This window comes from Epinephelus lanceolatus, chromosome 4, assembly GCF_041903045.1.
Source record: "Epinephelus lanceolatus isolate andai-2023 chromosome 4, ASM4190304v1, whole genome shotgun sequence".
In the NCBI taxonomy this organism is placed as follows: domain Eukaryota; kingdom Metazoa; phylum Chordata; class Actinopteri; order Perciformes; family Serranidae; genus Epinephelus; species Epinephelus lanceolatus.
Window position 1 is genome coordinate 17,985,437 of NC_135737.1, and position 16,813 is coordinate 18,002,249.

The 16,813-nt window shown below is 38.8% G+C and overlaps 1 protein-coding gene across 1 annotated transcript; it reads left to right on the forward strand.

Annotated features, from left to right (window-relative positions):
• Window positions 1–5,384: 5,384 nt before the first annotated feature.
• On the forward strand, window positions 5,385–6,323 carry LOC117259910 (olfactory receptor 13G1-like). The gene has a single exon (XM_078167491.1). It carries the CDS (start codon window positions 5,385–5,387, stop codon window positions 6,321–6,323), a length of 939 nt encoding a protein of 312 aa, XP_078023617.1.
• Window positions 6,324–16,813: the final 10,490 nt, after the last annotated feature.

Sequence of the window (16,813 nt, forward strand, 5' to 3'; positions counted from 1 at the left end):
AGTATCGACTGATCATGTTTGAGCTGTATGTAAACAGTCCGTGTGAACAAGCGGAACGCATTGGCCAAAATGCTATTTCAGAACCCATTGCCTATTGCCTGATTTAGTTTTACGTGAGTTTTTTAAAATTATATTTATCTGTATTCATATGCAAAAATGTTTTTATAGAGATTAGCCAAAATGACCAGCACATGGAAGATGAGGTCTTGGCCCAGATATCCATTCCATCTCCTGAAAAATTGGTCATTGCCCCCTAAAGCTTATTTTCATCAGACCAATAGTCAATGGGTTCTGAGATTGAAATAAGAATCTTTGGAACTTAACTAACATATCAGTTCATATTTTACTCTTTACTCTCAAGACTTAAAAAAGAGTTTATGTTCTGGCAAAAATAATTGGCAGAAGATGCTGTCTATTTGACACAAACATTGTTACATGTACATTCAATGGAAAACAACATTGCATAAGATTGTTTTGAGATGAGAATTCACTAAGGTACAGAGACAGAGACTTACACTCACACATGCACACTTTAATCACACACTTGAGACACTAATTAGCTTCCTCTAGGAACTCATTTGTGTTGTTGCCTCTTGAGTGCCTTGATGGTCCTAAAACAAACAAGTGACTGCCTCCGTGACAACACTTTTTAATGGTAAATTGTTTAAGTCCCCTTTCTCCCCAAAATGTGTTTTTTTTCTCATGTTTACCCTCTCAAAAATGTTAGACCTTGACCATATGTTTACTTTCATCAGTGCAAAGTTTGTCATCATAGAGGTGTATTCACTTTCCTCTTCTGAAGGGGGCAATGTCTGTGCACCTCCCTAAAACCGGAGATTCAAATGTATGGGCAGCCTAGCTTAGGTATGTCACTAAAACCAACATGCCCTTACCCCTACTTGGGGGCAGCCTACTATGTTGTATCGGCTGATATTGATGCAGAAGGGGTCTGCTGCATATTGTGCGAGTCAAATCACGTGACAGTCAAGGGGTCGGTGGTTAAATACTAACTCTACTTTGGTAGAGTTAGGAAAAGGTTGTGTGTGATGTGAGCTGACTAACTATCAAATGACTGGACAAAATAACTCAATGTTGACTTTTAGGGGCAGATCTGAACTTGTTAAAATGAATATGTTACTAAGGGTGGCGTTTCTTATATCATCTATACCGCTTAAATTTCTTCCCAGCTGGTTTAAAGAAGTAAATAAACTACTTTCTGGCTGCCTATGGAAGAATAAAAAACCCAGGATCAGTCATAAAAAAATAATAAATCCGCGAAGTAGAGGAGGAATAGGGTTTCCTGATATTCATCAGTATTACATAGCATATAATTCAAGATATCCCCTGCATTGAGCTTATAATGAAGTTAGAGTGATTGGCAGCTGGGAATGGCTCGAAGAACAAATATTAAAAGACCACAACAAAGAGTTATCCCTGCAAGGCTTATGGTACAATCCAAAATCACTCCTAGAATGGACAATCCACTTTTACAATTTTCATGCAAGATAGTGAAAATGCTACAGAAATATTAGGTTTTAGTGGAATTTCTTTACCATCATGTCCACGATGGAACAATCTCCTTTTCACTGCAAGAGGTAAAGTCCTTAAAAATAGTATATGGCAGCAACATAACATAAAACAGGTGGGGCAGGTGTTTAAAAATGGTAATAAGATTCTTTTCAATGAGTTGAAAATAAAGTTAGGGCTGAGAGATAAAGAAATTTTATCTTATCTGCAAATTAAATCTGTTTTGAAGTCATTGCTTTCTAAGGGTATGGACATAGGGAACAAGAGAGACTTGGAAGACCAATTAATGAGGGCTGCTGGCAAGAGATGTACATTCTCAACAATGTATAAGCTGTTGTGTTCTGCTATCTTTGACAACAACCTCCAAACTAAACTACAGTGGGAACATGACGTGTTTGCACAGAAGTACAACACAATGGGAAGCAGCTCTTAAATATAGTACTAAAATATCAAAATGTGTTAGAGACAAAATTTTGCAAATAAAGACAATACACAAGGGCATATATTACACCCTGCACGTTGAAGAAAATTGATCATACATTATCCAAATTGTGTTCGCATGGCTGTGAAGTAGAGGGTACACTGATGCATTTATTGTGGTACTGTCCTCTTGTCAAGCAGTTCTGGCTGGATGTTACTAACAATTTGTCATACCTTCTTAATATACAGTACAGGCCAAAAGTTTGGACACACCTTCTCATTCAATGCGTTTTCTTTATTTTCATGACTATTTACATTGTAGATTCTCACTGAAGGCATCAAAACTATGAATGAACACATGTGGAGTTATGTACTTAACAAAAAAAGGTGAAATAACTGAAAACATGTTTTATATTCTAGTTTCTTCAAAATAGCCACCCTTTGCTCTGATTACTGCTTTGCACACTCTTGGCATTCTCTCGATGAGCTTCAAGAGATAGTCACCTGAAATGGTTTCCACTTCACAGGTGTGCCTTATCAGGGTTAATTAGTGGAATTTCTTGCTTTATCAATGGGGTTGGGACCATCAGTTGTGTTGTGCAGAAGTCAGGTTAATACACAGCTGACAGCCCTATTGGACAACTGTTAAAATTCATATTATGGCAAGAACCAATCAGCTAACTAAAGAAAAACGAGTGCAAAAACTTTAAATGTGTTCCCAAGTGGAGTCACAAAAACCATCAAGCGCTACAACGAAACTGGCACACATGAGGACCCACCCAGGAAAGGAAGACCAAGAGTCACCTCTGCTTCTGAGGATAAGTTCATCCGAGTCACCAGCCTCAGAAATCGCAAGTTAACAGCAGCTCAGATCAGAGACCAGATGAATGCCACACAGAGTTCTAGCAGCAGACCCATCTCTAGAACAACTGTTAAGAGGAGACTGCGCGAATCAGGCCTTCATGGTCAAACAGCTGCTAGGAAACCACTGCTAAGGAGAGGCAACAAGCAGAAGAGATTTGTTTGGGCCAAGAAACACAAGGAATGGACATTAGACCAGTGGAAATCTGTGCTTTGGTCTAATGAGTCCAAATTTGAGATCTTTGGTTCCAACTGCCGTGTCTTTGTGAGACGCAGAAAAGGTGAACGGATGGATTCCACATGCCTGGTTCCCACTGTGAAGCATGGAGGAGGAGGTGTGATGGTGTGGGGGTGTTTTGCTGGTGACACTGTTGGGGATTTATTCAAAATTGAAGGCACACTGAACCAGCATGGCTACCACAGCATCCTGCAGCAGCATGCCATCCCATCCGGTTTGCGTTTAGTTGGACGATCATTTATTTTTCAACAGGACAATGACCCCAAACACACCTCCAGGCTGTGTAAGGGCTATTTGACCAAGAAGGAGAGTGATGGAGTGCTGCAGCAGATGACCTGGCCTCCACAGTCACCAGACCTGAACCCAATCGAGATGGTTTGGGGTGAGCTGGACCGCAGAGTGAAGGCAAAGGGGCCAACAAGTGCTAAACACCTCTGGGAACTCCTTCAAGACTGTTGGAAAACCATTTCAGGTGACTACCTCTTGAAGCTCATCGAGAGAATGCCAAGAGTGTGCAAAGCAGTAATCAGAGCAAAGGGTGGCTATTTTGAAGAAACTAGAATATAAAACATGTTTTCAGTTATTTCACCTTTTTTTGTTAAGTACATAACTCCACATGTGTTCATTCATAGTTTTGATGCCTTCAGTGAGAATCTACAATGTAAATAGTCATGAAAATAAAGAAAACGCATTGAATGAGAAGGTGTGTCCAAACTTTTGGCCTGTACTGTAGATATCAAACATTGCCCAGTAACCTGTATATTAGGAGTGAAAATACCAACTGAACAATCAAAAACTGTACATACCATTATAACGCTGGCCTTCCTATCAGCCAAGCGGATAATATTAATGAACTGGAAATAACACAAACTGAATTGTTTCAGTGTGGAGAACTGGCATAAGGACTTTCTGGATCTGTTATCAATGGAACAGGCTGCTCTAACTTTTCAAGATGATGCTATGCCTGATGAACTTGACAGTCCCTGGAACTTTATTAGATCCTGTTGACTTTTAGTTTCACACGGGAGACAAACACTAGTGTCCTGGGTCAAAGTCCTGTGCTTGTTGGACCTATCAACCTCCTCTTCCACTCACTATTAGTGGACTTTTGTCCTCTTAAATTTACTAACGTTGCTCTGAATGTCTAATAATGATGCAAAGGGGTTTACATTAAAGTGTGTTAAAATCCTGTGCATCTCATAAAGACGTTAAATGATGTCCAGAGCATCATTATAGTGATGCTGGGACACTGCCCGAGCAGTGTATTTTGATGTCCTGGGAGTAAGACCAGACTGCTAATACAAAAGCTGATTACTGTCCAATATGGGAAACGCATATTGATGGGGAAATAGGCTCTGATGCAACATCTGAAAAGATCCTGAAACCTTAAGTGCAGAGCTGCATTGTCAGTACAGAGAACTAGTTTGTATTAACATAGTCAAAGTTTAGACAGCAAAAGCAGGAGAGTGTGCAGTTTTTGGCAACCTTCAGGGCTAAAAACTTAAGCCGACACGGAAAAACTTCAGTTCCTTGAACAGCCACTTGAGGCTGGCTCCAGAAGCCAGTCAGTTCTCATAGACCCCCATGTTAAAATACCCAACTTTACAACCTGGTATAAACATGTGTTATGTTTAGTTTTCACAAAATTATTTTTTGAGACCTGCACTCAAAACTACAAATGTCACATGTGATTTGTTCTTAGGCTACTCTATGGTTCCATGCACTAGCTACTATAGTATATAATGTGATATACACTAGTGAGCACTAAACCTTTCAGACCATGCTTCAACAATTAATGAAAATGTTCAATAGTTCCTGAGCTACACTAGACCTGTTGGCTTTTTAGACCTCATCAGTATGTGCATTATGTAGAACTGGAGTCAGGACATGTTTAGTTTAACGTTAAGACAGGGACAGGGAAAGCAGGTAGCCTCTGTCCAAAGGAGGATAAAGAACAAAAAAACGTGCCTACCAACACCTTTAAGGCTGAGTTGATACCACAAACATTAACATGTTGTATCTTGAATATCTTTGGCAGAACCAGGGCCTGTAACAATTTGTTGTTGACATTCATAGATGTTGACTGACCTGTCCAGCAAGAGGATTTCTGGGATTTTGGCTTAAGCCAGATACTACCCAGGGATGATATCCAGTGTGATTGGATGGTGGGTCTGTCCAATGGAAAGTGACTGTGCTCGTGAGGCATAAAACCCTAAGTTCTCTGGTAAACTCAGTTACTCAGTTAGTTGGTTATGATTTATAATATTCTGAATGACCTTTGCTCTGAGAAAAGTATTTTTTTACATCAACTTTCTTGTTTCTTGTTATTTTGTTGAAAATGCCTTTGCAGAATACTTCAATCAAAGTAACTGAATTTGTTATAGGTGGATTTGAAGCAACCAAAAGACCTATGGTAGTTGGTGTGGTTATATTGATTACCTATGTTCTAATTATTTTAGCTAGTGCTGTAAATATCCTGTTCATTATTTTTGACAGGAAATTACACAAACCAATGTATCTTCTGATTTGCAACCTTGCTGTTGTTGATATAGTGTACACCTCCAGTGCCAGTTCCACAATGATTGGGGTTCTACTTGCTGGGGTTAAGACTATATCCTATGTACCATGCTTAATTCAAATGTTTGTTTTCCACTGGGGCGGGGTGATGGAAATGTTTGCTTTAGCGGTTATGGCATTTGATCGATTGATTGCTGTTGGCTATCCCTTTCAGTACCACAGTTATTTAACAAATGTGCGCACTCTTGTCCTTACATGTGTCCTGTGGTTTGCTGCCTGTTGTTTTGTGGCTGTCATGCCTGTAACTGTGCTTCCTCTCCCTCACTGCCACACAAAGCTGAAGTACATGTTCTGTGAATATGCTGCATTAGTACGAACTTCTTGTGTTGATCCCACTTACTATTTCAATCTCGTTACCATCATAGCATTTTTTCTGTTATTTTTCACTTTCTCTTTAATTTGCCTGTCATACTTTTGGATGATAGTTTCTGTGAAATTATCCTCAAATAATGACAAAAAGAAAATGGGCAGCACTTGTTTGAGTCACTTGATAGTGGTAACATCTTATTACTGTCCATTATTTATCACTATTGTCTTGACTAGGCTAGGTGTGGTATTAACTCTTGATGCTCGGCAAGGTTTAACGCTCGGGGCCATGCTGGGTCCATCTCTTTTAAATCCTTTGGTGTATTGTCTTAGGACAAAAGAGATCAGATGTAAGCTCTTCAAGGTATTCAAAAAAGATTTAACATCTCAGTAGATTCTTGTGAACTTTGAACTTATCGTACAAGTTGCATTTTTTTTACGGTTAAAGTGTTATATGCTAAAGTTATAAATATATGCTTTCATGAATTTTCTAAATCGTTTTCCTGAAACTGTCTGACATAGTATGTGTGACGTATATCATCATATAGAAATATATTTAAACTTACATCGGCGTAGCATGTTGCACTCTATTTGATGACATAACAATCACACCCTTTAACATAATAATAATTTATTGGAAAGCACATCTGTTTTATTTTATGTAAACATGAGCTGTGCCTCATTTGTATACCACACACTGATGTCATACTACACTGCATGAAATAAAGATCTTAGGTTACATGTACATAGATGTTAATGTTTTTGGGGTTTTTTGTACTAAAATGGACATTTCCTAATGGTGACAATTGAGTGCATAATTGAAAAATATCTGCCAGTTAAAGATAATGGAAAGCAAAATGTTACAAATGCTATAGGATGCAGCTGCTGAGACAAACATATCATCTATCCTGTGACTGTAAATTGCCATGTGTTTACGGTGTGTGAATGAAATAACATTTTAAGCAAGAACTGATGTTTACAGGTTATTACAATGGTATAAAATAATGTTTGGGGGTTGAAAAAATGTATAGATCCCAAATTAATTTAACTATGGAAGTTATGGCACATTAAATATAACAGTCAGTTAAAGCTAATGTCCTTTGTTATGCCTCATTCGTTCCCCAAAAGTGAACATTTTTCATAAAGAACTGCCTGCTATACAGTACACTCAGATACTAATTGCTGATAAGGAGCAGATGAGAAGACAGGCAGGTGACTGTACAGGACAAGGGAGCACACTGAGGATGTCTATGAGCAAGTGAGGAATGACAGAGTCAAAAATTAGGCAGGAAAATTAGAAATAAAGAGGAGCACAAATGGGGGCAAGGAAGGAGAGGATGAAAATTTACATTTACAAATAATGTTAATATTTCTGTTGATAGGCTGGAGTTTAAATCTGCACATACAAGACCTGAAATGCCCTCCGTACTCTGCTCTCAGACATGCTGACCTAAACCATCCTGGTTAAACATGCCAATCTGTTTGAACCGGCCCTAACATCTTTGTGATGAGTTTTGTTTTTTTTTACCGTCTTTATATTTTTATACATGAAAATAAGCAGCATATACTCTGCAAGCATAGGAGTGAATATGAAACTTAATTGGCTTGGAGTTGATTCAAGCTTTACAAGGTCTACACAGCCTTGGGCTCATTTCTATACAGCCTTTTACAATACATCGAGCATCTTTACTGGAGTTCAAAAACATCATTTCTCTTCCACTTGGCTGTTGTATGTGATTTATATGTTAAAAGTTAAGGGCAGATTTTACTTCATAGGAAATGATTAAGGCCACTATGTGAGAGTAGAAGCTAGAATTACTGCCTCTGCGAACCAGTGAAGCTGCATTTGCTGTTTACATCCATGTCTGCTGAGAGTCATATATAGCCATGACAGTTGACAATGCTTCAAATTGGCTATAGATGTTGCTTAAAATCAGCTAAATATTCTAAAACATAGATGCCTCACATACATCTTCAACCCAGCAGCACACAATGTCTATACAATCACTAAAGTTTCAAGGTGGACACCCAAGATTAGAGTCCCCAATGAGTATCTGACCAAACCCCTCTGTTCCTAAATTATGGTGTTGAATAATGTCCAGAAGAATGTTTTGCAGAACATTATAATGTCACAGTGACATTGACCTGTGACCTTTTGGATATAACATATCATCACTTCATAATTTTATTTCATTAGACATTTATGTAATATTTTGTCATAATTAAAAACATATTTTGTGAGGTCACAGTGACCTTGTAATTGGGCCTTCGACCACCAAATTCTAATCAGTTCATTCTTCAGTCCAAATGGATGTTTGTGCCAAATTAAAAACAAGGCTGTCTTGAGATTTCGCAGAATGAGACAAATGCAAGGCCACACTGACCTTAACCTTTGACCTTTGACCACCAAAACCTTATCAGTTGTCCATGTAGATGTTTGTACAGAATTTGAAGAAATAAAAATAAAATCCCTCAAGGTGTTCTTGAGATATCACATTTATGATAATGAGTGACCTTGACCTTTGACCTATGACCACTTAATTATAATCAGTTCATCTTTGAGTCTGAGTGGACGATTGTGCCAAATTTAAAGAAATTCCCTCAAGGCGTTCTTGAGGTATCGTGTTTACAAAAATCAGATGGACGGACGACCCAAAACACAGTGCCTCCAGCCACAGCTATCACTGGTGAGAATGTTCCAAAGAGCTTGGGACCCCTTTCTCTCCTTTATTAGCTCTTTACCTTTGATAGACATTAAATGTGATCAGTATCTCTTTTTATCACCCTGTTTTTTACTAATCTAGTCACACAAGTGGCTAGATTACTTTGTACCATTGAGGACACGCAGGAGTGTGAATACGGGCGGTTAGTTTTGTTGTTGTGCTGTTTCTGATTGTTAATGGGATGAAGCACTTCAACAAGTCAGAAAACAGTCAGATTTCTTATTTGCAGTGAGTCTCTGTCTGTAACATGCTTTAAAGTTGGTTTAATGAACACATAAGGACAAAAGGAAAACCATCCATCAGTTTCTCTTAAGATAAACAAAAAGAAACATTAATAGTATACTAACAGTAAGTGTCATTTTGTCTCATTTTTTAATTCTCAGTAAGTCTTAACATCCTAATTTCTACCAATAATTAACGTAGTAATTTCCAGTAAAATAGTCAGAGGGGAATTATGCATATGCTTCATGATGATTAATTGAAATAATCATTAATTGAATAATACTAATGGATTATAAATCCCACAGGATTAAGCAGTTGCACCTGAGCAAAACCCCAATGTGTACTTAAACTGAAAGTGAAGGGGGACTGTTGACGTCCCCAGTGTTAAATGGCGGTCTCTCAGCACACAGCACAAGTTTAATCAGAGTGGATGATTTCACAGCATTATGCTGCAAGCAAATGATAAACATAAAGTGTGAAGCCTGTTGCCTTTTAAGTTTTATGTCTTAAGTTGTTGGACAATGTCTGCACGTGGTTGTTATTATTACAGGTTATTTGTGGTCATTGTAGTTTCAGAATGGGTAATGGTGAAAACAGTTGTAGCAGCATGATTTGTGTTGTGAGTAGTACTTGACAGAAGCTTCATCAGCATATATACTTAAACCTATGTTAAATTTTCTAACATGTATCTCTAAAGATCGAAGCAAAGGCACAAAACTAATTTGAGACGCAATAGAAGGCCACACTGAGTCTTTTTATTAACATTTCCACCTTAAGAAAAGAAAGAAAGAAAACAATTTCGAGAGTGGATAAACTTCAGCCTGGGTTAAGTCAGTGACAACAGAGAGAGATTTGCTGGTTACAGCTTCTTAAATATGTGGGCTTGTTCCTTTTCTAGAAAGCACCATATTCTGATACAAAGTTATGGTTCTTTTTTTCTCCTCTGTTAAATCTACCCTTCATAGTTTAAGCCTTGGACCAGGCTTTGAGTCCTGACCAGCATGTAAATTGTTTAGTTCGCTCCTGTTTCTACCAGCTTAGTGACATTGCTAAACTCTGGTCCATTAAGTCCCTAGCTGAGATGGAGATGATTATTCACGTATTTATTCCATCCCGTCTTTACTGCTGCAATACCCTTGTCATGTGCTTTAGGAAGACTCCCTTGGATTGCTTACAAGTGGTCCAAAATGCTGCTGCCTAACTTCAGACCAAGTCCTGGAAAAGGTCTAATATAAAACCAATTTTTATTTCTTTACGCTGGTTTCCCATCAAATTCCAAATTCAGTTCAAGATTCTTGTGATCATGTTTAGAGTCTTGCCTGCATAGTCAACACTATATCACCAGCAGGAATTTGAGATATGAGGCTGTTTAATAAAGTTACTTACTTCTCTATTTTTCATAACACTGGATTTTTTTCACTTTTGCCTAGATAACGTAATAAATATCAAGGGACTATGTGATGGGGAATTTTCATTACATTTCATATGCACCCATTGAATGAAAGAATTATTTAATAGAATAATTGATTATCAGAGTTCTCTACTTTTAATGTGGTAGACACTTTCTCAGTGCTTACCTCAATATGTATTTTGACCAGCGAGGCTATGGGCCTCATGTATCGCTGCCTTATGGCTATATAGTACACTTCTTCCTGGCATTTCACAACATTCATATTTGGTCTTTCCCAAATCAGTGAAACTAAACTAAGATGACAATCCATGTGTAAATAACATATTAAAGAGTTGATGTTGCCAAAATAGTTAGAGAGAAGACATGGTTCAATAGAAGATACTGTATATGTAAAACACAGTGTTTGTTTTGTCAAAATTCTGTGGAAAACAATATTGCATAAGACTGTTTTGAGACGAGAATCCACTAAGGTACAAAACTGCCAAAACTTTGTTGGTGGTTAAGGTTGTCAAGCAAAACATCAGTAGATAGACTGCACATGACATTACAATTTTATTGGAGGTATAATGTTTACAGTGGTCACCATTATAGATAGATAGATAGATAGATAGATAGATAGATAGATACACAACACATGACACCATTAAAAACATACAAATATATAATATAAAAGATACAATATTGCAAATAGGCAGGTAGAAGCAATATATTAAAAATAAAAAAATAAAAGAGAGCACATCTTGAAATAAAACAATAGTATTCCCTGATGCAGTCATTCTGTCTGCAATGCCTGTATGGCAAAGGAATAAAAGACTTCTTACATATGATCCGGTTGGTTCTTGGGACCCTAAAACAATGGCCAAGCAGAAGCAGCTCAAACTCTGAGTGTAACGGATTTTAGGTGTCTGCAAAGATATATTTGGCCTTCTTGTGTACACCACTGTCAAGGATATTGCAGAGTTGTTTTTGTGACTTGCCAATCAAATTCCCAACAATCTTGTAGAGTTTGTTTTTGCTCTTGCACTTTAGTTGCCATATCATGCTGTTAAATGATAAAATGCTTTCAACCAGGCTTCTGTATGCCATTTCAAGTATGTACATGTGGCATGTAGTACAGTCATACTTTCAAACATTTTGGTAGCATCTTGGCACATTGAACTGCCATCTCTGTCAAATAACAGTTACACCGTGGTTGATTTCACCAAACCACAGACTGTATGGGTTGTAACTGCTGCTGCAGAAGTGTTAGCATCACACAGCCAACATAACCCAACAGTTATAAATGGGTTTAACGCTTCAGTGATAGATTCTGTTTGGACCATTTAAGAGCTCAGCTTTGGGTGTTAACAACAATTTACCAAATCTTGCCATTTTCAGTGTGTAAATTGTTAGGTAAGAGATTGTTTTCAGTGGTGCGGGTATTTTGACAATGGTACAGTAGCAAGCAGATAGCAGAAGGGAGGGAGAATGCAGGTCTAAATTCAGTGAGTCAGACTAGTGCACCACTTACTTGAATGTAGGGCTGTAGTCAACCAAAGAAAATGTTGGTTGACTAAAGTCAGACATAATCTTCAACTAATCAATTAGTCATGGGGAAAAAAAAATCTGCACATTATTTTTACTTCTGCGGTGGTGTGTCTGTGTCACTCTGCAGTTACACCTCGAAAACACTAGTCGGCGGTGAAGGACTGTGTTAAGTGCTGTAAAGTTCAAATCAAATTTTATTTATATAGTTGATTCAAAACACACATTAAATATGGCTTAATAGAGACACTTTCAAACACGTACGCAAACTGGCTTCACTATCCACCTTATTTTTCATGGAAACACGGAGGCAAAACAGAACGCAGCCAACTTCCGTTTTTTTGTGCGACACTTCCGGTCCAGCACTCTTACCACTGTGTAAATGGGAATCCCCTTGTTGTTTACCTTGCTGAGTTTAGCTATATATATGTATATATCACATTTTTCACGTCACTACATCACCATTTAGACTAATCTGATGTTTGTAAAGTCTATAAACACAATGACTGAACAAACATTAGTATTTTCTCTGTGTGTAATTAATAACATGGTTATCGTAGATTAGCTGGGCTAACCGTTAGCTGTTAGCCATTAGCCGTGTCTGTAATAACTCACTAAACTCACAAAGTGGCCCGTGAAAAAAATATTTTCTCCAGTGGATGTCTTAGTTACAACATGATTGAGCTAATTGGAGTAGTTTCATGTCATATCCGACAACGGGAGGCTTTTAACGGATGACGATCCTGATGTTAGCTTTGCTGCTAGTGTTAACGTTAGCTGTCCCTGTCAGCTGCAGCCACTGATGCTTTCTAGACATCGTGATTTCCCAAAATTGAATGAATACCACACATAGCAACACAAAACTGCTTTGCTAGCTCAATCATGTTGTAACGGCCGGATGGTTGATGCGTACATGCTGATTCAGGTGCTATCAGAGCTGATCCGCGCATCACTATGCCTTAATGATCAACTCAGTCAATTAAAACAACCCGTCCTGTGTTAGGAGTGTATGTCGCTGACAGAAAGAAAGAAAGAAAGAAAAGGGAAAAAAGATAGAAAAGCAGCGTACACCTCACATATTTATTTCTCACAGTTACGCACACGTGTGGCTGGCATGCAGAAGCACCGTCTGTGTGTCTGTGTGTCGAGGGTGCGAGCCGCAGCTTCAGCTGCTCAGGTAGAGAGGCTGTGTAGCCCGGTGTGTTTTTTTGCTGATTCGGTTCTGCAGGTTCTCTGCTGGTACACTGGAGACGGGGATCAAGCAGTTTGTCTCACTCGGGATAGATTGTGCTTTTTTGGTTCATAGTTTATGATTGACGTGCGATTTATTTGTGTTTAGAGGGAATAAATTTCCGTTATAACGGAAACGTGGGCACAGTTATCTAACGTTATACAAAATACACAGACTAACTAACTAACTAACTAACTGATTGAATAACATAAACAACTGAAAATTGAAAAAAAATTTGCTTGCACCGTTAGCTCCGGTAAGGGAAAGCATGAGGGAAAGCGGCTGACCGGAAGTCACGAAAAAACTTCCGTGTTTGAAAATAAGGTGGATAAATCACAGAACTCACAGACAAACACTTGTCTTTATCTGGACACATTTCCCCCACCAATACAACATGCTAACGTTGTTAGCACAAGTCTATGGCATTTTACATTGTATAAATTAGCCTAGCATCTAGCGATCTTTTCCTCTTCTCAAAACCAGGGACAACAGCAGCATATAACAAAGGTAACGGTACATAATTTGGCGCCATTACAACTCACAACATTCACCAACAAAACAACTAAAAACACGTTTACCAAGCAAATACAACATGCTAACCATATTAGCGCCAGCCTATGGCATTTTACATGGTATACATTAGCCTAGTGACGAGCGGAGATTACCTCTGCTCATAAGAAGCCAGGATAAATCCCTAAATCACACACACGAAATCTGCTACTGTCTTCACAATTTATTGTTTATTATCTGTGAAATACAAGTAAATACAAGCTCCACTTCCACTGAGGGAAATGGTGTCAGTATACAGAAAAAGACCGGATGTCTGCGACGAGGCTGAGCTTGAGGGTGGGCGAGTTTCAACTTTCTGTCAACAACCTTGGTGTTGACACCCCCATTTTCACAGGTAACTTAGCCTGTCCCTCCGCCGCAGGAAATAATGGATTAATCCTGGAAAGCTGTTGATATTGCACTTTTCTCCTTATGAAAGTAACACGGTGATTATTCGACCAATGAGAATTTGGTCGGACGAGAGCATAGCAACCAAATAATCGACTAGTCAACCAGGAGACTACAGCCCTACTTGAATGGGGTTAAAATGATGAACATTCATGTCACACAATCATGTGGCTCTTCTAGACTTTCTAAATGATACTGGAACAAATGGATTCAATTCTGATAGTGAAAAAAATCATTTTGCAGGGCTAGTGACCATAAAATGTAGAAATAATGGACGTAGCAACTGTGACATCACCATTGGTTTGTGGACTCCTGTATTAAAGCCTGGAGTTTGGCATTTCAGCTGTTGCATCTTGTTTTTTGTTTTTTGTTTTTGGAGCCAGAAGTGACCATATTTGAACAAGAGGCTGGAGCTGTGGTAGACTGAGGGGTGGATTGAGGACGCTGTCACTTACAGCAGCCTGTCTTTAATTATGCGTAACTTTAAGCCTTGATAAAATGTAAACGAGTGAGTTTAAAAAATTCACCTATTGTACAGTTGTTTCTGTCAGCTATCAAGACCTGCTGTAAACTTGAGCATTTTAACATGGGTGTCTATGGGAATTAAGTGGCCTTTGGAGCCTGAAATGGCCATTCAAAGAACTGCAGTTTCTGGGATTTTGGGATTGGCTTCATTCTTCAGCCAAGGAGGTTGCCACCTGGTTGTGATGCTTAAGAAAATGTTTCCCCTGATTTAGAGAAGTCTTTATTGTCATGTAAGTCAGTGGGAAAAAAGTCCTTTAGGGCCACATGGCATCACTGACATAGTTTGGCCACTATGACAATTGGCTTCAAATCCTGGAATACATCCTGGAGGCTTGGCTGCAGGCATCAAATTCAGAATGAGTGTATATTAACAAATAACAATTACATTTATCAGTTTGAACAGAGGCAGCATGGTGGTGCAGTGGTTAGCATTGTCACCTTACACCTCTCGGTTTGAACCCTAAGTTGGGGGAGCCCCAGTGCTTAATTTGTAAAATTAGAAGTAGGGGAACACTTTGGGCCTCTGAGAGAGCAGTGTTGAACACTTTTTTAAGCGGCACTCGAGCTGCCTCACTGCGCAACTCCGAATGGAATGGTTGTGACATCTAGTGTTGTCACTAGTGTTGTCATTTTGTACCAAAATTGGGACCCACGGTACGATACCAGTGAAAATATCACAGTTCTGAGTAGTATCATGATACCACAGCAAAAATGAGGCAGATGTGCCTTTTGTCATTTATAAAAAGATAAATCACTTTTCTATAATACATCACTGATATTTCAATGGAATAAATTACTTATTGACTTATTCATACTTCAAAAACAGCATCAATAAGTGATGAACATAGGGGGGATCAAAATAAAATAAATAAATAAAATAAAAATCAACCAGCCACCCTCCTCCCCTGACAAGTAAAGAACAGTCCCTTCATAAGTAAAGAACAGTCCCTAAAGTGCGGTGAGGTTTGTGGACCGTTACCTGCCACAAAGAGAGAAATGTGAACCGCGATATTCCTGTCTGTGAGCCCCGTTCAACCCACAACCAGCAGGATTCGCCTTTCGTTTCTGCTGCTGGTTGAAATCTGTACTCACACAGCGTGCTGAATGATTTATTTTGCTCGCACAAAACTACTTTTTGTCACAAATGTGAGTAAAATGCTCGCACGTAGAGTTCTGTGGAAAACAAATCACTGCTGACAAGTAAAAATAAATAAATAACAACTTTCACTGTTCAAAGATACTCACATGTCTGGAAAACAAACCACTACAGCAGCATATTGAATGCCAGGTGGCCAGCGCGTGCCATTATTGACCAGCACGCACCGTTATTGGACGGCACATGGACACTCACCCTCTTGTGATTGGACTTTGAACTTATCCCACAGTAGTGGTATGTGAGGCATCGTAGTTCTACGGTACTCCACCCTGCAACACTAGTGACATCAACCAATACTGTATGTAGTTTTTAGTTGTGAAAAGTTCTAGACCCATGCAAATTAGTTATGGAACGCACCAGGGCCTTTTCTGAAAAGATCCTGGTATGCGTTCCAGTACGTTCCGGCTCAAATTAAGCACTGGGGAGCCCTTTTGTGCAGTATTTGCATGTTCTCCCTGTGTCAGCATGGGTTTTCACCGGGTACTCCAGCTTACTCCCACAATCCAAAGACATGCAGGTTAGGTTAATCAGTGACTCTAAATTGATCAAAGGTGTGAATGGTTGTCTGTCTCTGTGTGTCAGCTCTGTGATAGTCTAGAGGCCTGTCCAGGGATTCACAAAGCATTATGTTTTCATTTACGTTTTATACAATGTCCCAACTTGTTTGAAATTGGGTTTGTATATTTACATATTGTATCTTGAATCTCTTTGGCAAGAATGGGGCCTTTGAAAGTTTATTGTTGACATGATATGGGATTTCTGGGTGGGATTTTGCTGATTGGCTTGAGCCAGCCAGATACTAGCTCAAATTAGCTGGGATCAACATCTAATGTGATTGGATGGTGGGTCTGTCCAATGTAAAGTGACTGTGCTCGTGAGACATAAAACTCTAAGCTGTCTTGTAAACTCTACCATAGGTTGTAGTGAAAGCTCTTCGATTGAGCTCAGAGTTGTTTTTGTAAAATCTGATGATAACTGGTCATAGTTGGTTATGATTTACAATATTGTGAATGACCCTTTGCTCTGAGAATTCTTATTTGCATTTCTTGATATTTTGTTGAAAATGCCTTTGCATAACACTTCAATCAAAGTAACTGAATTTGTTATAGGTGGATTTGAAGCAACCAAAAGACCT